The sequence below is a fragment of the Oncorhynchus nerka genome, linkage group LG8 (assembly GCF_034236695.1).
Source record: "Oncorhynchus nerka isolate Pitt River linkage group LG8, Oner_Uvic_2.0, whole genome shotgun sequence".
NCBI lineage: Eukaryota > Metazoa > Chordata > Actinopteri > Salmoniformes > Salmonidae > Oncorhynchus > Oncorhynchus nerka.
The window spans coordinates 46,180,176-46,204,205 of record NC_088403.1 but is presented as its reverse complement, the minus strand read 5'-3'; the positions used below and the strand labels follow the sequence as shown (position 1 = coordinate 46,204,205).

At 43.3% G+C, this 24,030-nt stretch overlaps 2 protein-coding genes across 3 annotated transcripts; one reads left to right on the top strand and one right to left on the bottom strand.

The window, feature by feature from the left end:
- Positions 1-6,282: 6,282 nt before the first annotated feature.
- On the bottom strand, positions 6,283-12,016 carry LOC115133427 (NELL2 interacting cell ontogeny regulator 1). 2 transcript variants are annotated; one of them, XM_029666641.2, is made up of 4 exons: positions 11,911-12,016; positions 9,842-9,987; positions 9,430-9,518; positions 6,283-7,426 (listed from the first exon to the last, which is right to left on the bottom strand). In XM_029666641.2, the coding sequence occupies exons 2-4, from the start codon at positions 9,951-9,953 to the stop codon at positions 7,355-7,357; spliced, it is 273 nt and encodes a 90-aa protein (XP_029522501.1). In that variant the 5' UTR covers positions 9,954-9,987; positions 11,911-12,016; the 3' UTR covers positions 6,283-7,354. The 2 variants fall into 2 exon arrangements, with proteins under 2 accessions (XP_029522501.1, XP_029522500.1); XM_029666640.2 differs by lacking the exon at positions 11,911-12,016 and adding an exon at positions 10,242-10,344.
- Positions 11,239-23,966, top strand: LOC115133425 (negative elongation factor A). Its single transcript, XM_029666638.2, is given in 12 exon segments — positions 11,239-11,524; positions 12,952-13,123; positions 13,527-13,688; positions 16,853-16,942; positions 17,081-17,208; positions 19,551-19,620; positions 21,248-21,336; positions 21,405-21,516; positions 21,917-21,945; positions 21,948-22,223; positions 22,565-22,664; positions 23,167-23,966. Coding segments are annotated over 12 exon segments (1,623 nt in total). The 5' UTR covers positions 11,239-11,314; the 3' UTR covers positions 23,352-23,966.
- Positions 23,967-24,030: the final 64 nt, after the last annotated feature.

The following is a 24,030-nucleotide window of genomic DNA, read 5'->3' as shown; positions in this document are numbered from 1 at the left end:
GAAGATTCTGATAGGCTAATTTACATAATTTGAGTCCATTGGAGGTGCACCTGTGGATGTATTTCAAGGCCTACCTTCTAACTCAGTGCCTCTTTGCTTGACATCATGGGAAAATCAAAATAAATCAGCCAAGTCCTCAGAAAAAAAATTGGAGACCTCCACAAGTCTGGTTCATCCTTGGGAGCAATTTCCAAACGCCCGAAGGTACCACGTTCATCTGTACAAACAATAGTACACAAGTATAAACACCATGGGACCACACAGCCATCATACCACTCAGCATATCGATTGCGCAACCAGGGGTGGTAAAACCTTGGATCATTGTTACTCTAACTTCCGCGACGCATATAAGGCCCTGCCCCGCCCCCCTTTCGGAAAAGCTGACCACGACTCCATTTTGTTGATCCCTGCCTACAGGCAGAAACTTAAACAAGAGGCTCCCACGCTGAGGTCTGTCCAACGCTGGTCAGACCAAGCTGACTCCACACTCCAAGACTGCTTCCATCACGTGGACTGGGACATGTTTCGTATTGCGTCAGATAAAAATATTGACGAATACGCTGATTCGGTGTGCGAGTTCATTAGAACGTGCCTTGAAGATGTTGTTCCCATAGCAACGATAAAAACATTCCCTAACCAGAAACCGTGGATTGATGGCAGCATTCGCGTGAAACTGAAAGCGCGAACCACTGCTTTTAATCAGGGCAAGGTGTCTGGCAACATGACCGAATACAAACAGTGCAGCTATTCCTCCGCAAGGCTATTAAACAAGCTAAGCGTCAGTACAGAGACAAAGTAGAATCTCAATTCAACGGCTCAGACACAAGAGGCATGTGGCAGGGTCTACAGTCAATCACGGACTACAAGAAGAAACCCAGCCCAGTCACGGACCAGGATGTCTTGCTCCCAGGCAGACTAAATAACTTTTTTGCCCGCTTTGAGGACAATACAGTGCCACTGACACGGCCTGCAACGAAAACATGCGGTCTCTCCTTCACTGCAGCCGAGGTGAGTAAGACATTTAAACGTGTTAACCCTCGCAAGGCTGCAGGCCCAGACGGCATCCCCAGCCGCGCCCTCAGAGCATGCGCAGACCAGCTGGCTGGTGTGTTTACAGACATATTCAATCAATCCCTATACCAGTCTGCTGTTCCCACATGCTTCAAGAGGGCCACCATTGTTCCTGTTCCCAAGAAAGCTAAGGTAACTGAGCTAAACGACTACCGCCCCGTAGCACTCACTTCCGTCATCATGAAGTGCTTTGAGAGACTAGTCAAGGACCATATCACCTCCACCCTACCTGACACCCTAGACCCACTCCAATTTGCTTACCGCCCAAATAGGTCCACAGACGACGCAATCTCAACCACACTGCACACTGCCCTAACCCACCTGGACAAGAGGAATACCTATGTGAGAATGGTGTTCATCGACTACAGCTCGGCATTCAACACCATAGTACCCTCCAAGCTCGTCATCAAGCTCGCGACCCTGGGTCTCGACCCCGCCCTGTGCAACTGGGTACTGGACTTCCTGACGGGCCGCCCCCAGGTGGTGAGGGTAGGCAACAACATCTCCTCCCCGCTGATCCTCAACACGGGGGCCCCACAAGGGTGCGTTCTGAGCCCTCTCCTGTACTCCCTGTTCACCCACGACTGCGTGGCCACGCACGCCTCCAACTCAATCATCAAGTTTGCGGACGACACAACAGTGGTAGGCTTGATTACCAACAACGACGAGACGGCCTACAGGGAAGAGGTGAGGGCCCTCGGAGTGTGGTGTCAGGAAAATAACCTCACACTCAACGTCAACAAAACTAAGGAGATGATTGTGGACTTCAGGAAACAGCAGAGGGAACACCCCCCTATCCACATCGATGGAACAGTAGTGGAGAGGGTAGCAAGTTTTAAGTTCCTCGGCATACACATCACAGACAAACTGAATTGGTCCACTCACACTGACAGCGTCGTGAAGAAGGCGCAGCAGCGCCTCTTCAACCTCAGGAGGCTGAAGAAATTCGGCTTGTCACCAAAAGCACTCACAAACTTCTACAGATGCACAATCGAGAGCATCCTGGCGGGCTGTATCACCGCCTGGTACGGCAACTGCTCCGCCCTCAACCGTAAGGCTCTCCAGAGGGTAGTGAGGTCTGCACAACGCATCACCGGGGGCAAACTACCTGCCCTCCAGGACACCTACACCACCCGATGTTACAGGAAGGCCATAAAGATCATCAAGGACATCAACCACCGAACCACTGCCTGTTCACCCCGCTATCATCCAGAAGGCGAGGTCAGTACAGGTGCATCAAAGCTGGGACCGAGAGACTGAAAAACAGCTTCTATCTCAAGGCCATCAGACTGTTAAACAGCCACCACTAACATTGAGTGGCTGCTGCCAACACACTGTCATTGACACTGACCCAACTCCAGCCACTTTAATAATGGGAATTGATGGGAAATGATGTAAATATATCACTAGCCACTTTAAACAATGCTACCTTATATAATGTTACTTACCCTACATTATTAATCTCATATGCATACGTATATACTGTACTCTACATCATCGACTGCATCCTTATGTAATACATGTATCACTAGCCACTTTAACTATGCCACTTTGTTTACTTTGTCTACATACTCATCTCATATGTATATACTGTACTCGATACCATCTACTGTATGCTGCTCTGTACCATCACTCATTCATATATCCTTATGTACATATTCTTTATCCCCCTTACACTGTGTATAAGACAGTAGTTTTAGAATTGTTAGCTAGATTACTTGTTGGTTATCACTGCATTGTCGGAACTAGAAGCACAAGCATTTTGCTACACTCGCATTAACATCTGCTAACCATGTGTATGTGACAAATAAATTTGATTTGATTTGATTTTGATTTGAAGGATGCGCGTTCTGTCTCCTAGAGATAAACGTACTTTGGTGTGAAAAGTGCAAATCAATCCCAGAACAACAGCAAAGGATCTTGTCAAAGGCCGCTCAACAAGGAAGAAGTCACTACTCCAAAACCGCCATAAAAAGGCCAGACTACGGTTTGCAACTGCACATTGGGACAAAGATCATACTTTTTGGAGAAATGTCCTCTGGTCTGATGAAACAAAAATAGAACTGTTTGGCCATAATGACCATCGTTAAGTTTGGAGGAAAAAGGGGGAGCCTTGCAAGCCAAAGAACACCATCCCAACTGTGAAGCACGGGGGTGGCAGCATCATGTTGTGGGGGTGCTTTGCTGCAGGAGGGACTGGTGCCCTTCACAAAATAGATGGCACCATGAGGTAGGAAAATTATGTGGATATATTGAAGCAACATCTCAAGACATCAGTTAAAGCTTGGTTGCAAATGGGTCTTCCAAATGGACAATGACCCCAAGCATATTTCCAAAGTTGTGTCAAAATGGCTTAAGGACAACAAAGTCAAGGTATTGGAGTGGCCATCACAAAGTCCTGACCTCAGTCCTATAGAAAATTTGTGGGCAGAACTGAAAATGTGTGTGTGAGAAAGGAGGCCTACAAACCCGACTCAGTTACACCAGCTCTGTCAGGAGGAATGGGCCAACATTCACCCAACTTATTGTGGGAAGCTTGTGGAAGGCTACCCAAAACGTTTGACCCATGATAAACAATTTAAAGGCAATTCTACCAAATACTAATTTAGTGTATGTAAACTTCTGACCCACTGGGAATGTGATGAAATAAATAAAAGCTTAAATAAATAATTCTCTCTACTATTATTGACATTTCACAGTCTTAAAATAAAGTGGTGATCCTAACTGACCTAAAGCACATAATATAAGACTGTGTGTCCACTGATGTATTCAGAGAAAATCATCTCAGTCACTGGTTTATAGCAAGATAGGCACAGGCACACACACAGTAGTTGATAGTGTGACTAAACACATAAAAACTGTTTCCTGAGCGAACAGCACCTATTCCCTGCAGGGGAGAAATGTGGCCCTATACAGTTTTACACATTGGATACCTCCCAAATGGGACGCTATTCCCTATATACTGCACTACTTTTGACTTGAGCCAATGGTCAAAAGTAGTGCACAGCACTACACTCTTAGAAAAAAGGGTTTTTCGGCTGTCCCCATAGAAGAACCCTTTGAAGAACCCTTTTGGGTTCCATGTAGACCCCTCTGTGGAAAGGGGGACAGCCAAAGAACCATTTTAGGTTCTAGATAGCACTCTTTTTTCGAAGAGTGTACATAAGGAATAGGGTGCCATTTGAGACGCAGACATAATCAATGTGCCTCGGCCACTAGCACTGATGGATAGCGCTGTGCAGTATCTACAGTGGGGCAAAAAAGTATTTAGTCAGCCACCAATTGTGCAACTTCACCCACTTAAAAAGATGAGAGATGCCTGTCATTTTCATCATAGGTACACTTCAACTATGACAGACAAAATTAGAAGAAAAAAATCCAGAAAATCACATTGTAGGATTTTTTATGAATTTATTTGCAAATTATGGTGGAAAATAAGTATTTGGTCAATAATAAAAGTTTATCTCAATACTTTGTTATATACCCTTTGTTGGCAATGACAGAGGTCAAACGTTTTCTGTAAGTCTTCACAAGGTTTTCACACACTGTTGCTGGTATTTTGGCCCATTCCTCCATGCAGATCTCCTCTAGAGCAGCTCCAATGTTTTGGAGCTGTTGCTGGGCAACACAGACTTTCAACTCCCTCCAAAGATTTTCTATGGGGTTGAGATCTGGAGACTGGCTAGGCCACTCCAGGACCTTGAAATGCTTCTTACGAAGCCACTCCTTCGTTTCCCGGGCGGTTCTGTACAGCACTTTGAGATATCAGCTGATGTACGAAGGGCTATATAAATACATTTGATTTGATTTGTGTTTGGGATCATTGTCATGCTGAAAGACCCAGCCACGTTTCATCTTCAATGCCCTTGCTGATGGAAGGAGGTTTTCACTCAAAATCTCACGATACATGGCCCCATTCATTCTTTCCTTTACACGGATCAGTCGTCCTGGTCCCTTTGCAGAAAAACAGTCCCAAAGCATGATGTTTCCACCCCCATGCTTCACAGTAGGTATGGTGTTCTTTGGATGCAACTCAGCATTCTTTGTCCTCCAAACACGACGAGTTGAGTTTTTACCAAAAAGTTCTATTTTGGTTTCATCTGACCATATGACATTCTCCCAATCTTCTTCTGGATCATTCAAATGCTCTCTAGCAAACTTCAGACGGGCCTGGACACGTCTGGCACTGCAGGATTTGAGTCCCTGGCGGCGTAGTGTGTTACTGATGGTAGGCTTTGTTACTTTGATCCCAGCTCTCTGCAGGTCATTCACTAGGTCCCCCCGTGTGGTTCTGGGATTTTTGCTCACCGTTCTTGTGATCATTTTGACCCCACGGGGTGAGATCTTGTGTGGAGCCCCAGATCGAGGGAGATTATCAGTGGTCTTCTATTTCCTAGTAATTGCTCCCACAGTTGATTTCTTCAAACCAAGCTGCTTACCTATTGCAGATTCAGTCTTTCCAGCCTGGTGCAGGTCTACAATTGTGTTTCTGGTGTCCTTTGACAGCTCTTTGGTCTTGGCCATAGTGGAGTTTGGGGTGTGACTGTTTGAGGTTGTGGACAGGTGTCTTTTATACTGATAACAAGTTCAAACAGGTGCCACTAATACAGGTAACGAGTGGAGGACAGAGGAGCCTCTTAAAGAAGAAGTTACAGGTCTGTGAGAGCCAGAAATCTTGCTTGTTTGTAGGTGACCAAATACTTATTTTCCACCATAATTTGCAAATAAATTCATTAAAAATCCTACAATGTGATTTTCTGGATTTTTTTTTCTCATTTTGTCTGTCATAGTTGAAGTGTACCTATGATGAAAATTACAGGCCTCTCTCATCTTTTTAAGTGGGAGAAGTTGCACAATTGGTGGCTGACTACATACTTTTTTGCCCCACTGTATAAGAAGCAAAACTATACATTACACACACACACACACCTTGATTAACAAATGTTCTCTTGCTCCTGGGGTTGCTTGCCAGACACTGAAATACAGAGCCTGTAATGTATCACTGGGAACTGAGGCACAGTCCCAAATCGATCCTTAAGCACAACGCCCTATGCCCTTGTGGTGGAAGTTTCATCATATTACTTATACCAATCAAATCCTCTCAGATTTCTTCAAGTGCATAGGGTGTAGGGCTTAGGGTTCATTTGGGATTGGCCTTCAGTTATTTCCACAACCACTAAAAAGATATCAGAAAGGCATACATACAGTGACGAAAGTTATAATAATGACTTTAATACTAAATAAAACATACAAGACGTTACTAAAAGCAGCTTATTGACATTTTGAAACAAAGAAAGCAACCACACAAACACAAAGCATTATTATCATTAATAATACTCCTCTGTAGTTACCATTTTAGCAATACATTGTCAATATTCTACAGTCCCTATGTCTTAGTGGTAAATATGTGTTTGTTTGTCTATATTCTCCTGACCGCTACATCATCCAACACTTTTATCTTCATACAATTCAGATAGACAGAATAAAGACAAAAGATATGATGAATATAACAAAATGATGAAGTGCCTCAGACAACTGATTGCCATAAACAACTGGTTGAGATGAGTGTAGGCCTACACCCTATAAACATGCATGGTACCACATACACCTAAAAAGTACACTTATTCTAAAGGCCTGGTGTTGCCATGCCAATAAAAAATAACTTTCCAAGACGCTTGTTATGTTATGCATGTTATTATGAGTTAACAACTATTTTGAATGTAATGCTGCTGCTTCGCGTGTATCTATGTATATGTTAATTATCCTGATCATATTGGCACACATTTAATAAAAGGTGTCTGTCCATTGAACCTATATACAGATCTACTATGCTATAGCACAACTAATAGGTTACATCCAAATTGAAAGTGTTTTTTCCTTTAACTTAAATGTGTAAAGTGTAAATCGTATTTTATTTCACAAAATCCCTCAGATAAGACAAACTCTCACATAAGACATGGACATGAGTTCTGGGACAATAGGCTAGCTGTTGTTGGCTTTGCCCTACATGCCATAGTAACGCATGACTGGCTTGTCTAAACTCATAAAATGAAATCTTATCTTTAAATAATTAAACCACTGCAATATCAATAGTGATATGTTAGCAAAGAAAATAAAGTGTCTGTTGTACAAATTAGCAAACTAAATGGTACAATATTCCATAGAAGGAAGCTCAGAGAGACAACTGTCTAGTCCAGGCGTTGTTTGTAGTGGGTAAAAGTAAGTGTCCGGCCATTGTGGGTGTGGGGTTGGTTGCCATAGGGGGGGCACATCACTACTCCACTCAGCGCAGGGTATTAGTGGGCATGCAGTCACACAGGGCTCGCCTCTCTGCCCTCAACACCAGAGTCTCAGTCTAGGAGGAAACAAAAGCAATGCCATGTTAGGGAGTACTAGGCGGAGTAAACTTTTTAAACTAGGCTAAGACTTGTAGAGGAACTATACAGCAGGCCAGGGTATAGATGTGGTAAAAAGGTCCATCGAACTCGACCAAAACATTGTAATTGCCATGGCAACATGTGGGGGAAAGGGCCGTGGAGGAAAGATCCCAAATCTCCTTATTTCAACACAGAAAAAATTGCTTACATTTAGGCTATTGTTTATGTGTGTATTTCACCAGAGGCGCAACTTTCACTGGGGACAAAGGGGAGATGTCCCCCCAATATTCTGATATTGCATTTTTTTGTACTGGTTTTATCATTGGAGTGTGATACAAAACGAGGTACGGGTGTGCTTTAGGACCATGTGGACGTCTCCGAGTGGTCAGGTAGGCTGTTTGGAGTGTTTAGTTGACTGGATAAAAAATGTATATGTCCCCCCCACTTCTAAAACCAAAGTTGCGCCCCCTGTATGTCACACTATGTTGAGGTAGAAACCGGAGTATAATGCTTGTATGGATGTCAACCCCAACAAATGTTCATGTCATCTTAACCAATCAACTGTATTACAGTTAAAAATGACTGGACTACCACCACGGATTTCTGTACGCTAGCTATGCTAACCAGTTTATAAGAACAGGAGTTAGCATTTAGCAGTCACTTCTTCTAAACCTGAAAAGGGACAACTTCTAAATGTTATGCAGCGAAAACTTCCAAATATATCCAAATCGGACTTAAGTAACCACATTGTGGGTCTGTTACAATACACAAATCATGATGGATTTGACAAATATCCACTTAGATCAAATTTGTCAAATGTGTGCTAATCTGGTCCATGAAACGGTCTGCGTTCCATTGACCCCTTTACTGCATCTATAGGGAGAAACTCAGTACTATCCCAGACATAACCAGTGCTTGAAGTGGAATGAAATAGGTGCTGGTACTCATTTTAGGTGCTGGTACTCATTTTAGGTGCTGGTACACAGTGGGGTAGTGGGGGCATTGCGTATACTCACATCTTAATAATATGAATCTGTCAGCAAGTGCACACAACTCTCAACCAGGAGCATCGCACAGAAAAACGACATCGGTAGCCCGTAGCTGGTAGGAAAGGCATTTCAACTTATACCAGGAAATGCTAATTACCCCATAAGGAGACCATATTCTGGGAGGGTTTAGATGCCCATTAATTCAATTGTGCACCTAGCATGAGACCTTTTGGCTAACAGTGTTGCTGTACTATACAATGTAGACCTACAGTGTACGTGATGGCAGAGTTTGAAAAACAAATGCACTTCCGATTCATCATCATATCATTCTACCAGGTAGACCTACTTTGCAGTCTACATTTAATTGGGAAGGTTTTGTGAAAGCCTTGAGAAATGTTCAAACACCGCATGATGACTGAATTGCGCATCGCAAAGATTCAAATAAGACTTCGGACCAAACTTTTGCAATAACTGCTTTGCTTACCCATTGTTGCCTTAAAGCATCGTTGTTTTTCTATTTAAAAAAAAAAAAAGTGTGATTGAGAGTGAAAACCTGAAAAAAAACTATAGGAAAACATATACTTTTTCACACATTTCCTTCGCCAGGCGGGCTGTTTTTTTGTGTGTCAAATTAGAGTATAACCACTTCTCCAGGTACCACTACATCACTGCTGGTACTTATCATATATTAAAGGCAATACAATATTCTTTAACAGGTGCCAGTTCTCAATCAATAGAAAATCAAAGGTGGACAACTACGGCCCACTTCAAGCATTAAGTGTAACAATGTGTAAATACAATAGTTAGTAAATTGATGTAGTTCTGTCCATGAGCTGTTCTTCTCTAGTAATGTTCTGTATTATGTCATATTTCATGTTTTGTGTGGACCCCAGGAAGAGTAACTGCTGCTTACGCAACAGCTAATGGGGATCCTAATAAAATGACACGCTGTAACAAAGTGTAACTGAAAAGAAAGGGATCGCAACTGTTACCCGGGCATCAAGGTTGAAAGCAGTCTTCTTAAGGTCTTGTAGTGCCCTCTGCATGAATTCAAATGCATGACAGTCCACACAGGGACGACCTGCAAAGACAACGTGACAAAATATCAAAACTGTGTTCATTATGATTCATTATAGGCTACTGCATTAGTGAAAACAAAAACAATATTTTAAGACGTTTATATTTACAATCAATACCTATCTGCTGATACACTTCCTCAATTGCTGTTGTCAATTGGTATAACCTATCGATTAGGCAATCAATCATAATTGATTGTGTTTGGGCCTAGAATTTAAAAAAATTCTTTATACACCTAGACAATAGTCATCCACACTACAGTAACAGCCGCTCATTGTGTATAATCGAAAATGCAACAAAGACAATATATTAAATAAAACCACTTACTTTCAGCAGGGATTACCGTCCCTGCCTCCTGCTCAGCATCACTTGGCCTAAAACACAAGAGCTGCACCGCTAATAGCAGCATCACCGCTTGCAAATAGCCGCTCGATACCATACTGATGCTCGGTGCAAGATGTCAAGAGAAAGACCTGGAAAATGGAGATGGCGAATTTTAGCATATGATTCCTTATGATATATAATTACGTTTATAAACGAAGCATTGATAGGATATATGAAAACGATTGTAGGCTACGTTTCCACGACTAAAGAAAGCAACACCAGCATCCATAAGAACATCACAGATGCGGAGATCACGTTTTAAATGGGCCAATCTTTTTTTCATAAAGAAAAATATCGGAAATATAACTAAGAACAGTATAACATTTAATGTAGGCCTACTCACTGTGGGTGATATTTTAAAGAAAATAAAAACAATGTAGCCTGCCGAAAGACGCCCACCTCAAGACGATTCTGTTGAATATTAATTCAAAGGGCAGAAGGCGCATGCGTATAAAACCCTTTGAGGGTAGTCACTAGTTACCACAGCCACAAAACCAAAATTGGCTCATAAAATGTAAATTAATTTAATGTTAAGCATACATTTAGCAGTGTGGTTAGGGTTTAGTTTTTGTGACTGTGGCAACTGTAAATTAGGCAAACGGATTATCCCTCCACAAATTCCGTAAAATTAGGCCTACGCTAAATTATTTTATTCATTTAATTTATTCATCCCAAATTGAATGTTGGCCTCACTGGTTCGCTAATATTGTTCACATTTCTTCGCAGTCGCTTATTTGCATAACCTTATACAGAAATGGTTGTACAATAAATATTATCCGCACGTACACGGACCGTTAATTCCTACACATTAGTGCACTCTCCAAGTCAATTTCAAGAAAAGGGTTTGTAATTATTAGACTTATTTGCAAAAGGAAAGTCAGCATTCCCATTAAACAGCAATGATGTTACAGACGTACATCTCAAGTGTTCTGTAAACTCAATATTTTCAAAAGGCCATGTAAAATTACATTTGTTTTTTGGATAGGTAAGAGAGATGTGTGTTCCTTTGATCTCCCTCGACATGAACATGGGGTCCTTGATATGTAGAATCCGTTTTTTTTTTTTTTTTTTTTTTTTTTTTACTGTATTATTGACTGTATGTTTGTTTTACTCCATGTGTAACTCTGTGTCGTTGTATGTGTCGAACTGCTTTGCTTTATCTTGGCCAGGTCGCAATTGTAAATGAGAACTTGTTCTCAACTTGCTTACCTGGTTAAATAAAGGTGAAATAAATAAAATAAATAAAAGGGCGACATTTAAAATGGTTTAAGGTTAGGGTTTAGTGTAAGGACGTCCCAAGGATCCACGTTAGCATTCAGCATGAACATGGTGGGTGTGTCCTAACCAACCGTTCTAAGTTTTCTTAGCTAGGTAGCCTTTTAAAATGCCCGAACTCAAAACGCTTCTTTTTCCAAGATGGCGTCGATGAAGGATAGCGATACCGGCCTGTGGCTCCATAATAAACTAGGATCAACAGACGAACTTTGGGCGCCTTCTAGTATTGCTTCACTCCTCACTGTTTCAGTTATCGACAATATACGGTTGTGTTTTTCGAGTTTGTCGCCTCCAGTAAAGCTAAAAATCTTGCTCGGGATGCTGCATCTTCCGAGGCGGACTGTTGATGAGGTGGGTACGCGAGTTGCTATATGACTGACTAAACACTAGTTCGCCACTGCTACTAGTTATTTTAAATGGGGTTCTGCAGCATGCAGCCTTGGTCGAGTTTCTAACTAACGTTAATATTTCCTGAGTGGGAAGTATATTACACCATGTTTACAATCTAACCGTTTTCAGGATACACTTATCTAGCTGTATATGGCTTAGACTCTTCGCTTAGGGAGACCTGTTCGGAAGAGCCAAGTGTCTACAGCCAAGAGGTAGTTAGCTAGCTAACTGTCGTTTGTTTCGGCTCATTCTGTCCAGTCTCATTTGTTTACCTAACGCACATGGATTGCTTTCACAAACACTAAGTTAACTTAGTTAGCTGTCTAGCCTGACGTGTAACATAGAACCTGTTTGTAGTGTAGTCGTGATTTTTTTGTTGTTGGTCGTCCGAGAAGCGTTCAAATGCTCAAAACTTCTCGGAGCTTTGTCACTCCAAGTGGATTCGCATGTCTGCCAGGCTGCTTGTGCCATTTTGGAGGGCGTTACCAGCGAGTTACGTTACAAGTCAAAACTGGGAAACAGCCTTTAAAATGTTTTTTATTTTATTTTTTAAATCATTTAATAGCTAAACGTTCTATTAACTTTGATACAGTCTTGCTTCTTAACTACAACTTGTTGTAAACCAGGTGCACTACAATTTCTCGACATTGCTTTGTTTACTTATTATCGTTCTGTGAGGATTAATTGATTGAATTAGCTACCTGTATACATTTATACGTGTCATTTCAATTTCATGACCATAACAAAATCTACATATCCTGTAATGCATTATCACCGTCATTCACAGTCCCTGCGGCCTACTGTTTGACCATGTATTGGGCATACATCTTTCCCATGTCCCACTGTTCAGAAGCCTGATAGCTGACAGAATTAAACTTGTCCAGCTCATATTATTGCTGAACTGTGGGACTTTATATCTCCTTCTGGAGGACAGAAGCTCAAAACATTGGGCAAGACTGTGTGGGGTCCTCTATGATGTGCTTGGCCTTGTCCCTTGCTCGTCTATCATAGAGGCCCTGAAGTCTCCTGCACTCAACCCCAGTTTTACGGTCCTCCTGAGGATGCCCATGTTAGCTACTGACAGCCCAACAGGCCAGGAAACAAAGTCAGCACACACACTATATTGAAGGTGTAGTAGTTGGATGTATTCCATTTCTGTGCCCTGCTCTAACCTCCGCCTCCCTCTTATGCCCATATACACCCTGCCCCATGGAGATTCTATAATCGATTTCTTCCTATCAACAGACAGCAATGCATACTGTGAGCCATGTATGCATGTAAAGCCTAAAGACACAGGACCATTCCACAAGATTGAATGCTAAAAGTGTATTTATTTTTTTATTAATCTTGCTCTACTAACGTCCACAATCACCTCCTTTGACATGCAGATGAAGGAGGCCCTATCAGAGATCATCCAGCTGGCCACGGTGGACTCTGAGCCCTGGGTACTGATGGTGGCAGATATCCTTAAGTCGTTCCCAGAGACAGGCTCTCTCAACCTGGACCTGGAGGAGCAGAACCCTAACGTACAGGACATCTTGGGCGAGCTCCGGGAGAAAGGTGGGTACACTACCATAGGCTAGGGGTCACAAGTCAAGAGTAAAATGAGAGCAGAAGGGGACATTGAGGGTCATGGTTCTAGCTTTACAACTGGAATGACTGTGATTATGTAAACTGTGCTTGGGGAATTTGTAGTATGGAATAGGATGCATGTTCCAGCATTTTGGTGCTGTTCTGACATCACCTGTTGGTTGGCCATCTATCAGAGTCCTACTTTTTCTTTATCACCTGTGAACATGTTAGTGCTTGTGCAGATACTTTTTGGTTGCACCTGCCTGTTTCCTTCACACTTCTGCTTTTGCTTCCTCTTTGGGGTCTAGGTTTGAGATGCTGTAAAAACACTGTGTTAACTGCTTGTGTAAAAAGGGCTTTATAAATACATTTGATTGTTCTCCCCCTGCAGTGAGTGAGTGTGAGGCGTCGGCCATGCTCCCTCTGGAGTGCCAGTACCTGAACAAAAGCGCCCTGACCACCCTGGTGGGCCCACTCACGCCCCCCGTCAAACACTTCCAGCTCAAGAGGAAGCCCAAGAGCGCCACCCTCAGGGCAGAGCTGCTGCAGAAATGTAAGAGAAAACACTTCACTCGATCCACCCACCCTGGGTGCATGTCAGTAGTCTAAAGTGGCATCCTCGTCATCTTCTTCATCTGGGGCCTAGGAATACTGATCAAGGATCATGTTCCCCCTGTCCATGTAATGTTACTCATTATGATTTAAAAGGCAGATCTTAGATCACAACTCTTAATGAATGTGGCCCCTGATCTGAAAAGCAAAAGTTAAAGTGCTATGGTGGATGCTTACTTGGGAGTTGCTTTCACTTGTCCATTTGTTTTTCACACGTCAGTGCAGATGAGAAAGTGAAGCCACTTTAGACTCTTCAGATGGTCCCAGTGCTTTTTCTGTCTCAAAAAGGGGCTACGGTGGTGGGCGTGGCACAGCCAGCCCATCGGTGCGGCTGAATTCAGTCAAGGCCTTGGGCAAGAATGTTTTTGAGGCCCCCATCTTGGCGGTTGAGAGAATTTCAGTGTTTTAAAGCCAATTTCTTGAAGGAAATTATATGCATTTTTCTTTTCACACATTTTGTTATGGAGTGGAGAGAATTTGATCAGTCAAGCAAATTTCCTGCTAATCCAAATTACTTAAGTTTATTGGTCGCGTACAGAGATTTGTGGATGTTATCGCAGGTGCAGTGAAATGCTTGTGTTTCTAGCTCAAAGTGCAGAATACCTAACTACACGCAATCTAAAAAGTCCGGACGAAACATTAGGAACACTTGCTCTGTCCATGACCTAGACGGACCAGGTGAAAACTATGATCCTTTATGGATGTCACTTGGTAAATCCACTTCCGTAAGTGTAGATGTAGGGGAGGAGACAGAAAAAGAAAAAAAAAGGATTTGAGACATGGATTGTCTGTGTGCCATTCAGAGGGTTAATGGGCAAGACCAAAGATTTAAGTGCCTTTGAATGAGGTGTGGTAGTAGGTGCCAGGCGTCAAGAACTGCAGCGCTGCTGGGTTTTTCATGCTCAACAGTTTCCAATGTGTATTAAAAATGGTCCACTACCCAAAGGACATCCAGCCAACTTAACACCACTGTGGGACGCATTGGCGTCAACATGGGCCATCAAGCAACCCTGTGGAATGCTTTCGACACCTTGTAGAATCCATGCTCTCGACACCTTGTAGAATCCATGCTCTGACGGCTTGAGGCTGTTCTGAGGGCAAAAGGGGGTGCAACTCAATATCAGGAAGGCGTTCCTACGGTTTTGTACACTCATTTGTACACTGGTGTATATGGATAGACAAGTCCTTTCCAGAGACTGCTCCCTCAAGCTGGAGCTGAGAGAAAATTTAGCAGTTTAAGTAAGTTTCCTGCAATTCTATGCATTTTGCCATGGATAATGTTGTGTCCTTATGCTCAAACATTTTAACAAGTCAATACTTCTGAAATCATCGTTTTAGTCTGGCTTTTATTTTAGTGATAGTTAGTTTTTTTATTTTATTTTTTTAACCTTTATTTTACTAGGCAAGTCAGTTAAAGAACAAATTCTTATTTTCAATGACGGCCTAGGAACAATGGGTTAACTGCCTGTTCAGGGGCAGAACGACAGATTTTGTACCTTGTCAGCTCGGGGGTTTGAACTTGCAACCTTCCGGTTACTAGTCAAACGCTACCCTGCCGCCCCAGTTCTCATATGTATTTAAAGATACATAGGTATATCTTTTCTACATACTAGTTTGTCATTTAAGTTTACGCTGACAGTGTTATTCCATCTTGAAAATAAATTATTTGGACTTAGGCGGCCCGCCCAAGACTTTTCTATGCAGAAAAGACCCTGGCTCGCCATGTTTCGGGTCTCCTGTCCTTTGTAGGGCCCTATAAAATCTCCGTTGAGGAGAACGCAGATGGAATCTAGACCTTAAAATGGAATTCAACAACATTAAAAAAATCAATTGAGCTTACTAGGAAATTAACTAAATGTATTGAGCATTCATTCATTTGTTCAAGATTATCATAAGACCTGAACAAAATACGCCAGTGATTCATATTTTCCTCCAACTTTCTGAAGAGGCAAAGGCACAGGAATTCCCGTGTGTGTATGTGCACGCGTTTGTCGAACACTTTGCGTAGCCGTTAGCGATGATGCTAATGTAATGACAGCCGTCTTCTGGTAGATGGAAAGGCTTTCTCAAAAACCTCAATTAAATGTTAGTGGCGATATGTAACTTTTTGGGGCGACCCAACTGAATTCACAAATAACTGTGAGTTATAGATCTATAATTCTAATTGAAAGCAAGTCTAAGAAGCAGTAGATCTGTTCTTTATGCGATATTCCTGTTTTGGTTTTGCTTTCGGTTTTGTACAATAGCTTCAAACAGCTGACGCAACATTATTTTTAATTATGGAAAATATATTTCACATTGGTGTAGATGGTACAATGATTCTCTACACTATACTAGTTTATTTTGTCACAAACTTAAATTAGGCAATTAGAGTTCTAGTAACAAGGAAATGGTGACGCAATTTTTGACTAGATTAACTTTAATTTCAAAGTAGCCAATGTCTATCTGGCAGAATATCATGATTAGTGGCCTTTTGTTTTGCCAACTCTGCAATCACGTGAGTGCTACAGAAACATTGCTAACCAAACAATGGTCTCATGCTGCACTTAAATTAAAGGGTAACTACACCCAAAAATCAAGATTTCTTAGATTTTTCCCAGACCTCATAAGTGTTCTCTTGATGTGGTTTTAAGCATGGTTGTGGATTTAGAACATCATGTTTAGGTTTTTCTATATAAAAAGTGTGATTTAGTGAACCTGAAACTGGGGGAAAAAACAGAAACCTGTAAAAACAAAACAGAGAAACTGGAATTTGGGGGGAAAACAAAATGAAATCAGGCAAAAAATACAATATTTTATAGGGCCCCACCTTTTGGGCTAGTTTAGTGAATAGTCTTTTTCACATTAGTGAATGGTCATGACTCATGTTCATTACAGCACGCACTGGAAAATGAATATGAACGTTTCTTATTGGACAAGTTCATGTAGTCCCTCCCTATTTGTTTTCTTCTGTTTGGTGCCAAATGAACAGCACCCTCTGGTGTATTCACTAGGAATCTAACGGAAGCAAACAGGACGAAACTGGGTGGAACTTTAACTAAATTAGTTGTTTTAAAAATTTTCCATTGCAAAATATTTTTGCCTCACGTTCTGTTGTGGTTTCAGCCACAGAGACGGCTCAACAGCTGAAGAAGACAGCGGGAGTGCCTTTCCATGCAAAAGGAAGAGGCTTGGTCAAGAAGATTGACACCACCAGTGAGTTTGACACACACACACAGCAATTACAATACTCGTTGTTGCTAAGACTATGCATATGAACACTTACACACACATTCATACCCACGGGTGTCTAATTGGCTGCTGAGATATCATGTTTTATACTCTCCCTTCCAGCACCCCTCAAGGGGATCCCCAAAGCCCCATTCCGCAGCCCCACCACCCCCAGTATGTTCAGCCCGCCGAGCAACCGCACACCCATAGCCCCCGCACGGACGCCCCTGCGCAAGGAGAGGGGAGTCAAGGTAACGAAGGGGCCTTAACAAGTGACCTTGTTTTCTTTTAAGGGATAGTTCACCCAAAGTACAAAATAACATTGATTTCCTCATCCTGCAAGCAGTCTATGGACAAGGTAAGATCGCAATCCATGCTTTGGTTTTGTTTTCGGACAGTGGCCACACAAGCAAAACCAAAGCATGGATTGCTGTCTAACCTCGTTCATAGGCTGCTTATATAGTAAGGAAACCAATATGTTATTTTGTAATAAAATAAGGATTTTCACAATAGACAGGAAGCAGGGTTTCCGTTATGAAAATGTGGTGCTGGACATTTGACCAGGAGCATTTTAATTTACCGGACATTTGAGAAATGTACTGGACCCAAATGTATTGGGTGCGTAAACTGATTAGGACGTCCACGCACGGTGCTCAGAATAACCAAAATCACATTTAGATTATGGTAATTCATCTTAACAGAACATGCAACTCCAGGATGCAACGGTGTGCATCCTTGTTCCTGAATTCCGATGCACACTTGGAAGATTTTTTAAATAACTGTCCACATTTACTTTTCCTCAGCCAATAAGACGAGTAACGAATAGCGAAATCACGGCTGTGTGATCACGCTCTCCGCAGCCGACGTAAGACCTTTAAAACAGGTCAACATTCACAAGGCCGCAGGGCCAGACGGATTACCAGGACGTGTACTCCGAGCATGCGCTGACCAACTGGCAAGTGTCTTCACTGACATTTTCAACCTCTTTCTGTCAGTCTGTAATACCAACATGTTTCAAACAGACCACCATAGTCCCTATGCCCAAGAACACTAAGGTAACCTGCCTAAATGACTACAGACCCTTAGCACTCATGTCTGTAGCCATGAAGTGATTTGAAAGGCTGGTCATGGCTCACAACACAGACCCACTTCAATTTGCATACCACCCCAACAGATCCACAGATGCTGCAATCTTTATTGCACTCCGCACTGCCCTTTCCCACCTGGACAAATGGAACACTTATGTGAGATGCTATTCATTGACTACAGCTCAGCGTTCAACACCATTGTGCCCTCAAAGCTCATCAAGAAAGCTAAGGACCCGGGGACTAAACACCTCCCTCTGCAACTGGATCCTGGACTTCCTGACAGGCTACCCCCAGGTGGTATGGGTAGGTAACAACACATCCTCCACGCTGATCCTCAACACAGGGGGCCCCTCTGGGGTGTGTGCTCAGTCCCCTCCTGTACTCCCTGTTCACTCACGACTGTACGGCCAGCCACGACTCCAACACCAAGTTAGCTGATGACACAACAGTGGTAGACCTGATCACCGACAACGAGGGAGGGGGTAAGAGACCTGGCCGTGTGGTACCAGGACAACAACCTTTCCCTCAATGTGATCAAGACAAAGGAGATGATTGTGGACTACAGGAAAAGGAGGACCGAGCACGCCCCCATTCTCATCGACGGGGCTGCAGTGGAGCAGGTTGAGAGCTTCAAGTTCCTTGGTGCCAACATCACCAACAAACTATCATGGTCCAAACACACCAAGACAGTCGTGAAGAGGGCACGACAAAGCCTATTCCCCCTCAGGGGACTGAAAAGATTTGGCATGGGTCCTCCGATCCTCAAAAGGTTTTACAGCTGCACCATCTGAGAGCATCCTGACTGGTTGCATCACTGCCTGTGAGAGGAAGTGATGTAGTGTTAGAGGAAGGCCCTAAAAATTGTCAGACTCCAGCCACCCAAGTCACAGACTTCTCTATGCTACCGCATGGCAAGAGGTACCGGAGCGCCAAGTCTAGGTCCAAAAGGCTTCTAAAACAGCTTCTAACACAAGCCATAAGACTCCTGAACATCTAATCAAATGGCTACCCAGACTATTTGCATGGCCCTCTTTTACGCTGCTGCTACTCTCTTATCTATGCATAGTCACTTTAAATAACTCTACCTACATGTCCATATTATCTCGACTAACCAGTGCCCCCGCACATTGACTCTGTACCAGTACCCCCTGTGTATAGCCTTTGTTACTTTTATTTCTTAGGTATTTTTCTAAAAACTGCATTGTTGGTTAAGGGCTTGTAATTAAGCATTTCACTCTAAGGTCTACTCTGTTGTATTCGGTGCATGTGACAAATAACATTTGATTATATGTATTTTCATCAATGAATTGGCAAAGCATTATTTAGCAATGGGATTATACATTTTTTTGCAGAATTAAATACATTTTATTTACGGTCTTTTTTTATGCCAAAAGCCGGCTAACAGAAACCCTGATGGGAAGCTGTATTGAAAGGATTGTCATTTTAAATTGATGGTTCAATGTGTTAATAAGCGAGTCTGATGCACATTATTGTCTGTTCTTTAGTTGTTAGACATCTCAGAGCTCGATATGGTGGGAGCTGGTAGAGAGGCAAAGAGGAGAAGAAAGACTTTGGGTAAATGCATTTATTAATATTTTTGATCAGTGCATTCGGAAAGTATTCAGACCCCTTGACTTTTTCCACATTTTGTTACGTTACAGCCTTATTCTAAAATTGCTACTTTTTTCACCCATCAATTTTCACACTACCCCATAATGACAAAGCAAAAACTGTTTATTCATTTTAGCAAATTTATTTTAAAAATACCCTTTTCAGTACTTTGTTGAAGCATCTTTGACAGCAATTACAGCCTCGTCTTCTTGTATTTGTGGAGTTTCTCCCGTTCTTCTCCACAGATCCTCTCAAGCTCTGTCAGGTTGGATGGGAGCGTCGCTATACAGCTATTTTCAGGTCTCTCCAGAGATGTTCGATTTGGGTTCAAGTCCGGGCTCTGGCTGGGCCACTAAAGGACATTCAGAGACTTGACACGAAGCCACTCCAGCGTAGTCTTGGCTGTGTGCTTAGGCTCGTTGTCCTGTTGGAAGGTGAACCTTCACCCCAGTCTGAGGTCCTGAGCACTCTGGAGCAGGTTTTCATCAAGGATCTCTCTGTACTTTGCTCCGTTCATCTTTCCCTCGATCCTGACTAGTCTCCCAGTCCCTGCCACTGAAAAACATCCCCACAGCGTGATGCTGCCACCACCATGCTTCACCGTAGGGATGGTGCCAGGATTTCTCCAGACGTGACGCTTGGCATTCAGGCCAAAGACTTCAATCTTGGTTTCATCAGACCAGAGAATCTTGGTTCTCATGGTCTGAGTCCTTTGTGTCTTTTGGCAAACTCCAAGCGGGCTGTCACATGCCTTTTACTGAGTAGTGGCTTCTGTCTGGCCACTCTACCATAAAGGCCTGATTGGTGAAGTGCTGCAGAGATGGTTGTCCTTCTGGAAGGTTCTCTCATCTCCACAGAGGAACTCTAGAGCTCTGTCAGAGTGACTGTCGGATTCTTGGTCACCTCCCTGACAAAGGCCCTTCTCGTCCGATTGCTCAGTTTGGTCGGGCGGCCAGCTCTAGGAAAAGTCTTAATGGTTCCAAACTTCTATTTAAGAATGATGGAGGCCATTGTGTTCTGGGCCATTGTTTTTTTTTACCCTTCACCAGATCTGTGCCTGGACACAATCCTGTCTCGGAGCTCTACGGACAATTCCTTCAACCTTATGGTTTGGTTTTTGCTCTGACATGCACTGTCAACTGTGGGACTTTTTTATATAGACCGGTGTGTGCCTTTCCAAATCCTGTCCAATCAATTGAATTTACCAAAGGTGGACTCCCAAGTTGTAGAAACATCTCGAAGATGATCAATAGAAACCAGACGCACTTGAGCTCAATTTCGAGTCTCATAGCAAAGGGTCTGAATACTTATGTAAATAAGGTATTTGTTTTTTTATATTTGATAAATGTACAAACACTTCTAAAAACCTGTGTTCGCTTTTTCATTATGGAGTATTGTGTATATATTGCTACGGGTTTTTATTTGCTTAATCCATTTTAGAATAAGGCCGTAACGTAACAAAATGTGGAAAAAGTCTAGGTGTCTGAATACTTTCCGAAGGCACTGTATCTCTATCTAGCTAGCAGTCTTCACTATTATTCACCGTCTTTGACTCACTCATCCTCATTGATCTCTTTCTCTCGTGGTACAGAAACAGAGGCTGGGGAGAAAGCTGCCAAAGAGGAGGCTGTGGTGGAGAATGCTACACCAGACTATGCTGCTGGACTGGTGTCTACACAGGTAGGAAGAGAGACATTCTTTACAAAAGTGATTATTGAATTGTAACCTATTCCAACGGGTGTTTTCAGAAACTGGGTGCGTTGAACAACGAGAGCGCCCTGCCGTCTACGAGTTACCTGCCTGCTACTCCCAGTATGGTCCCCTCCTCCTCCTACATTCCCAGTTCAGAGACGCAGCCAGGTGAGAGAACTTCATACACCTAGATATCTGTTACCCTCCATTTGGTCCTATACAAAGTTGGTTTTTGCAATATGGCACGGTTGTAGCATATTGAGTAAATAAGCCCTGGGCAATTGACAATTAAAGCCTTGTCTGAGCCAGAACGGTCTATAGGGCAGTCTCCTGTTTCTGTAGCGAGGCATCTTGATTTACAATCCTCGTAGCAGCTTGCCTTTTGATACACCACATGGAATTTGATTTATTGGTTTCACAAACTACCTGGATTGACAAAGTTCTGACAAGATTTCCATCCGTACTTAATCCTATCCAATCTTCTGCACAACCAATTGGCGATTGATGGAGCGATAGTCTCAGATGTTGAAAAACTGAGTCTTCATTCATCCTCCTCTTCTTTCTCTAGCGAATGCGGGTGGATCAGGCGCGACGCCCTGCAGTCTGGTCGACAGCCTGAGGAGTCGGCCACGCCCAGCGCTGCCGCCACCACCCTCCCCGGGCAGTTCAAACAAAGGACGCCCATGTACAATGCCGGCAACACGGCCGCCAGCCCCACTGCCCCCGCCTCCCCCAGCACGCCAGCCAGCACCCCCGCCAGCAGCAACGGCCCCCCAGCTGCCGCCATTGCCACGCAGCCCGAGACCCCAGCCACACAGCCCCCCGCTACCCCCCAGCCCAGCACGCCCCAGCCCAAAAAGAACCTCTCGCTCACTGTGAGTTGGATAAAGGCATCATTGGGACTCTGTTCCAACATTCGCACCACTATACTACTTAGAATGAAGCGATATATTGAGCATGCATTCTAAGATGAACTTGTGTTACTATGCGAGAATGTTACGCTTACATACAAACACTGACTGTAGAGATTGTAGTTCAGTATTTGTAATGGTGGTTTGGCATGGGATGGTGGTTTTACTTAAGTTATGTCGTTTTGTCTTAGTTGAATGCACTGTGACTGTAAGTGACTCTGTATAAGAGCATCTGCTAAATGTCTAAAATGTAAATGCATGCAGTGTGGTGTAATCTCTGTGCCATGTGTTGTGGTCCCCCCCAGAGAGAACAGATGTATGCTGCTCAGGAAATGTTCAAGACCGCTAACAAGGTCACCAGACCAGAGAAAGCTCTCATCCTGGGCTTCATGGCCGGATCCAGAGGTACTGTACTGCTTTATGCAAATACTCCCATTTTCCTAGATGAAGTCCACCTAGCGTGTGAGTTTTGTACTGTTGGAAATTGCAACGTTTTTGTCATAAGTAACAGCTTTTTGCAACGGAGAATAAATATTCCCTCAAGTACAGGGGGATGCTGCTGAGAGCAGGACGGCTCATAATAAGGGCTGGAACGGAGTGGTGGAATGGCAAATTCCCACGTATTTGATTCCATTCCACTGATTTTACGCTCCAGCAGTTACCACGAGCCCGTCCTCCCCAATTAAGGTGCAACAGACCTGTGCTGGAGTATGTCCACTTAGTGGCATGCTGTATGAGTTTAACGTACTAGTAATGTTTTTAGTAATGCGTGGGTATGTTCAAGTGCTCTGGAGGCGGAGCTGACTACACACACACACCTTTTAAAACACTCTCGCTCCACTGCGAGTTCTCCTGCAATGACACACACCAACTACACCTCTACATGTTGGTGTCTCCCCTCCTCCAGAGAACCCGTGTCCGGAGCAGGGCGACATCATCCAGATCAAGCTAAGCGAGCACACCGAAATCCTGCCCAAGGCGGACGGCACGGGCAGCACCACCATGCTGGTGGACACGGTGTTTGAGATGAACTACTCCACAGGACAGTGGACCCGCCTCAAGAAGTACAAACCAATCACCAACACCTCCTGAGGTGGCTGCTGGCCTGCCTGCCGGGACTAAACACACACATATACACATTTACCTACACACGCAGGCCATATCCTACTCAGGTGGCCAGGGACTTGTCATACTCACACACTTGTGTAAATACACATGGGCCAAATCCAGCCCGTGAGAGGGGCTGGGGAGTGGGGGAACAGATCCCTCTTTCTCAAAGTTCCTTCATTGCCAAAAGGCAGGGACCCTCAAGACTCGTTTCTTCCGTTGGTTCGTTTTTCTTTTCTGTTTTAGTTATGTCCCCTCAGATTCCTGAACATTTGTGTGTTAGAAGAGTCCTTATACCTTCTTTTCATAAGATATCTGTCAAGACCTGCTTTACTCTGAAAAGGTACAAGCATGCCACAAAATATTACAACTGTCTTGTGTTTTTCATTGTGAGAATGACGTTTACTGTATTCTTCCTACTTCGTCTGAGAAAATGTAAGAAACTAAAGAGCCCAAACCATCAGTGAAAATGTGACGGAGAGAGGGATGATGGGTTTCCTTTTTGCTGTGAAATTCTGTTTTGAAAAGTTCCGGAGAATGTCTCTTTTTTCTCCCATCCTTACCAAGAAGGGAAGAAAAATAAAGCGAAAAATATTCCGATTCCAGAGTGTTAAACAGTCCTTCAGAAGCTCTCGCTCTCCTCCTGACTCTACCATTCTGTCGG

Bases quoted from the DNA above. Each gene is read 5' to 3' on its own strand.
- LOC115133427 (XM_029666641.2), bottom strand. From the start codon at position 9,953: ATGGTATCGAGCGGCTATTTGCAAGCGGTGATGCTGCTATTAGCGGTG. The intron at 9,519-9,841 runs GTAAGTGGTTTT...TTGTCTTTGCAG, and splicing joins GACGGTAATCCCTGCTGAAA to GTCGTCCCTGTGTGGACTGT. The intron at 7,427-9,429 runs GTAACAGTTGCG...GTTTCCTCCTAG, and splicing joins CTTTCAACCTTGATGCCCGG to ACTGAGACTCTGGTGTTGAG.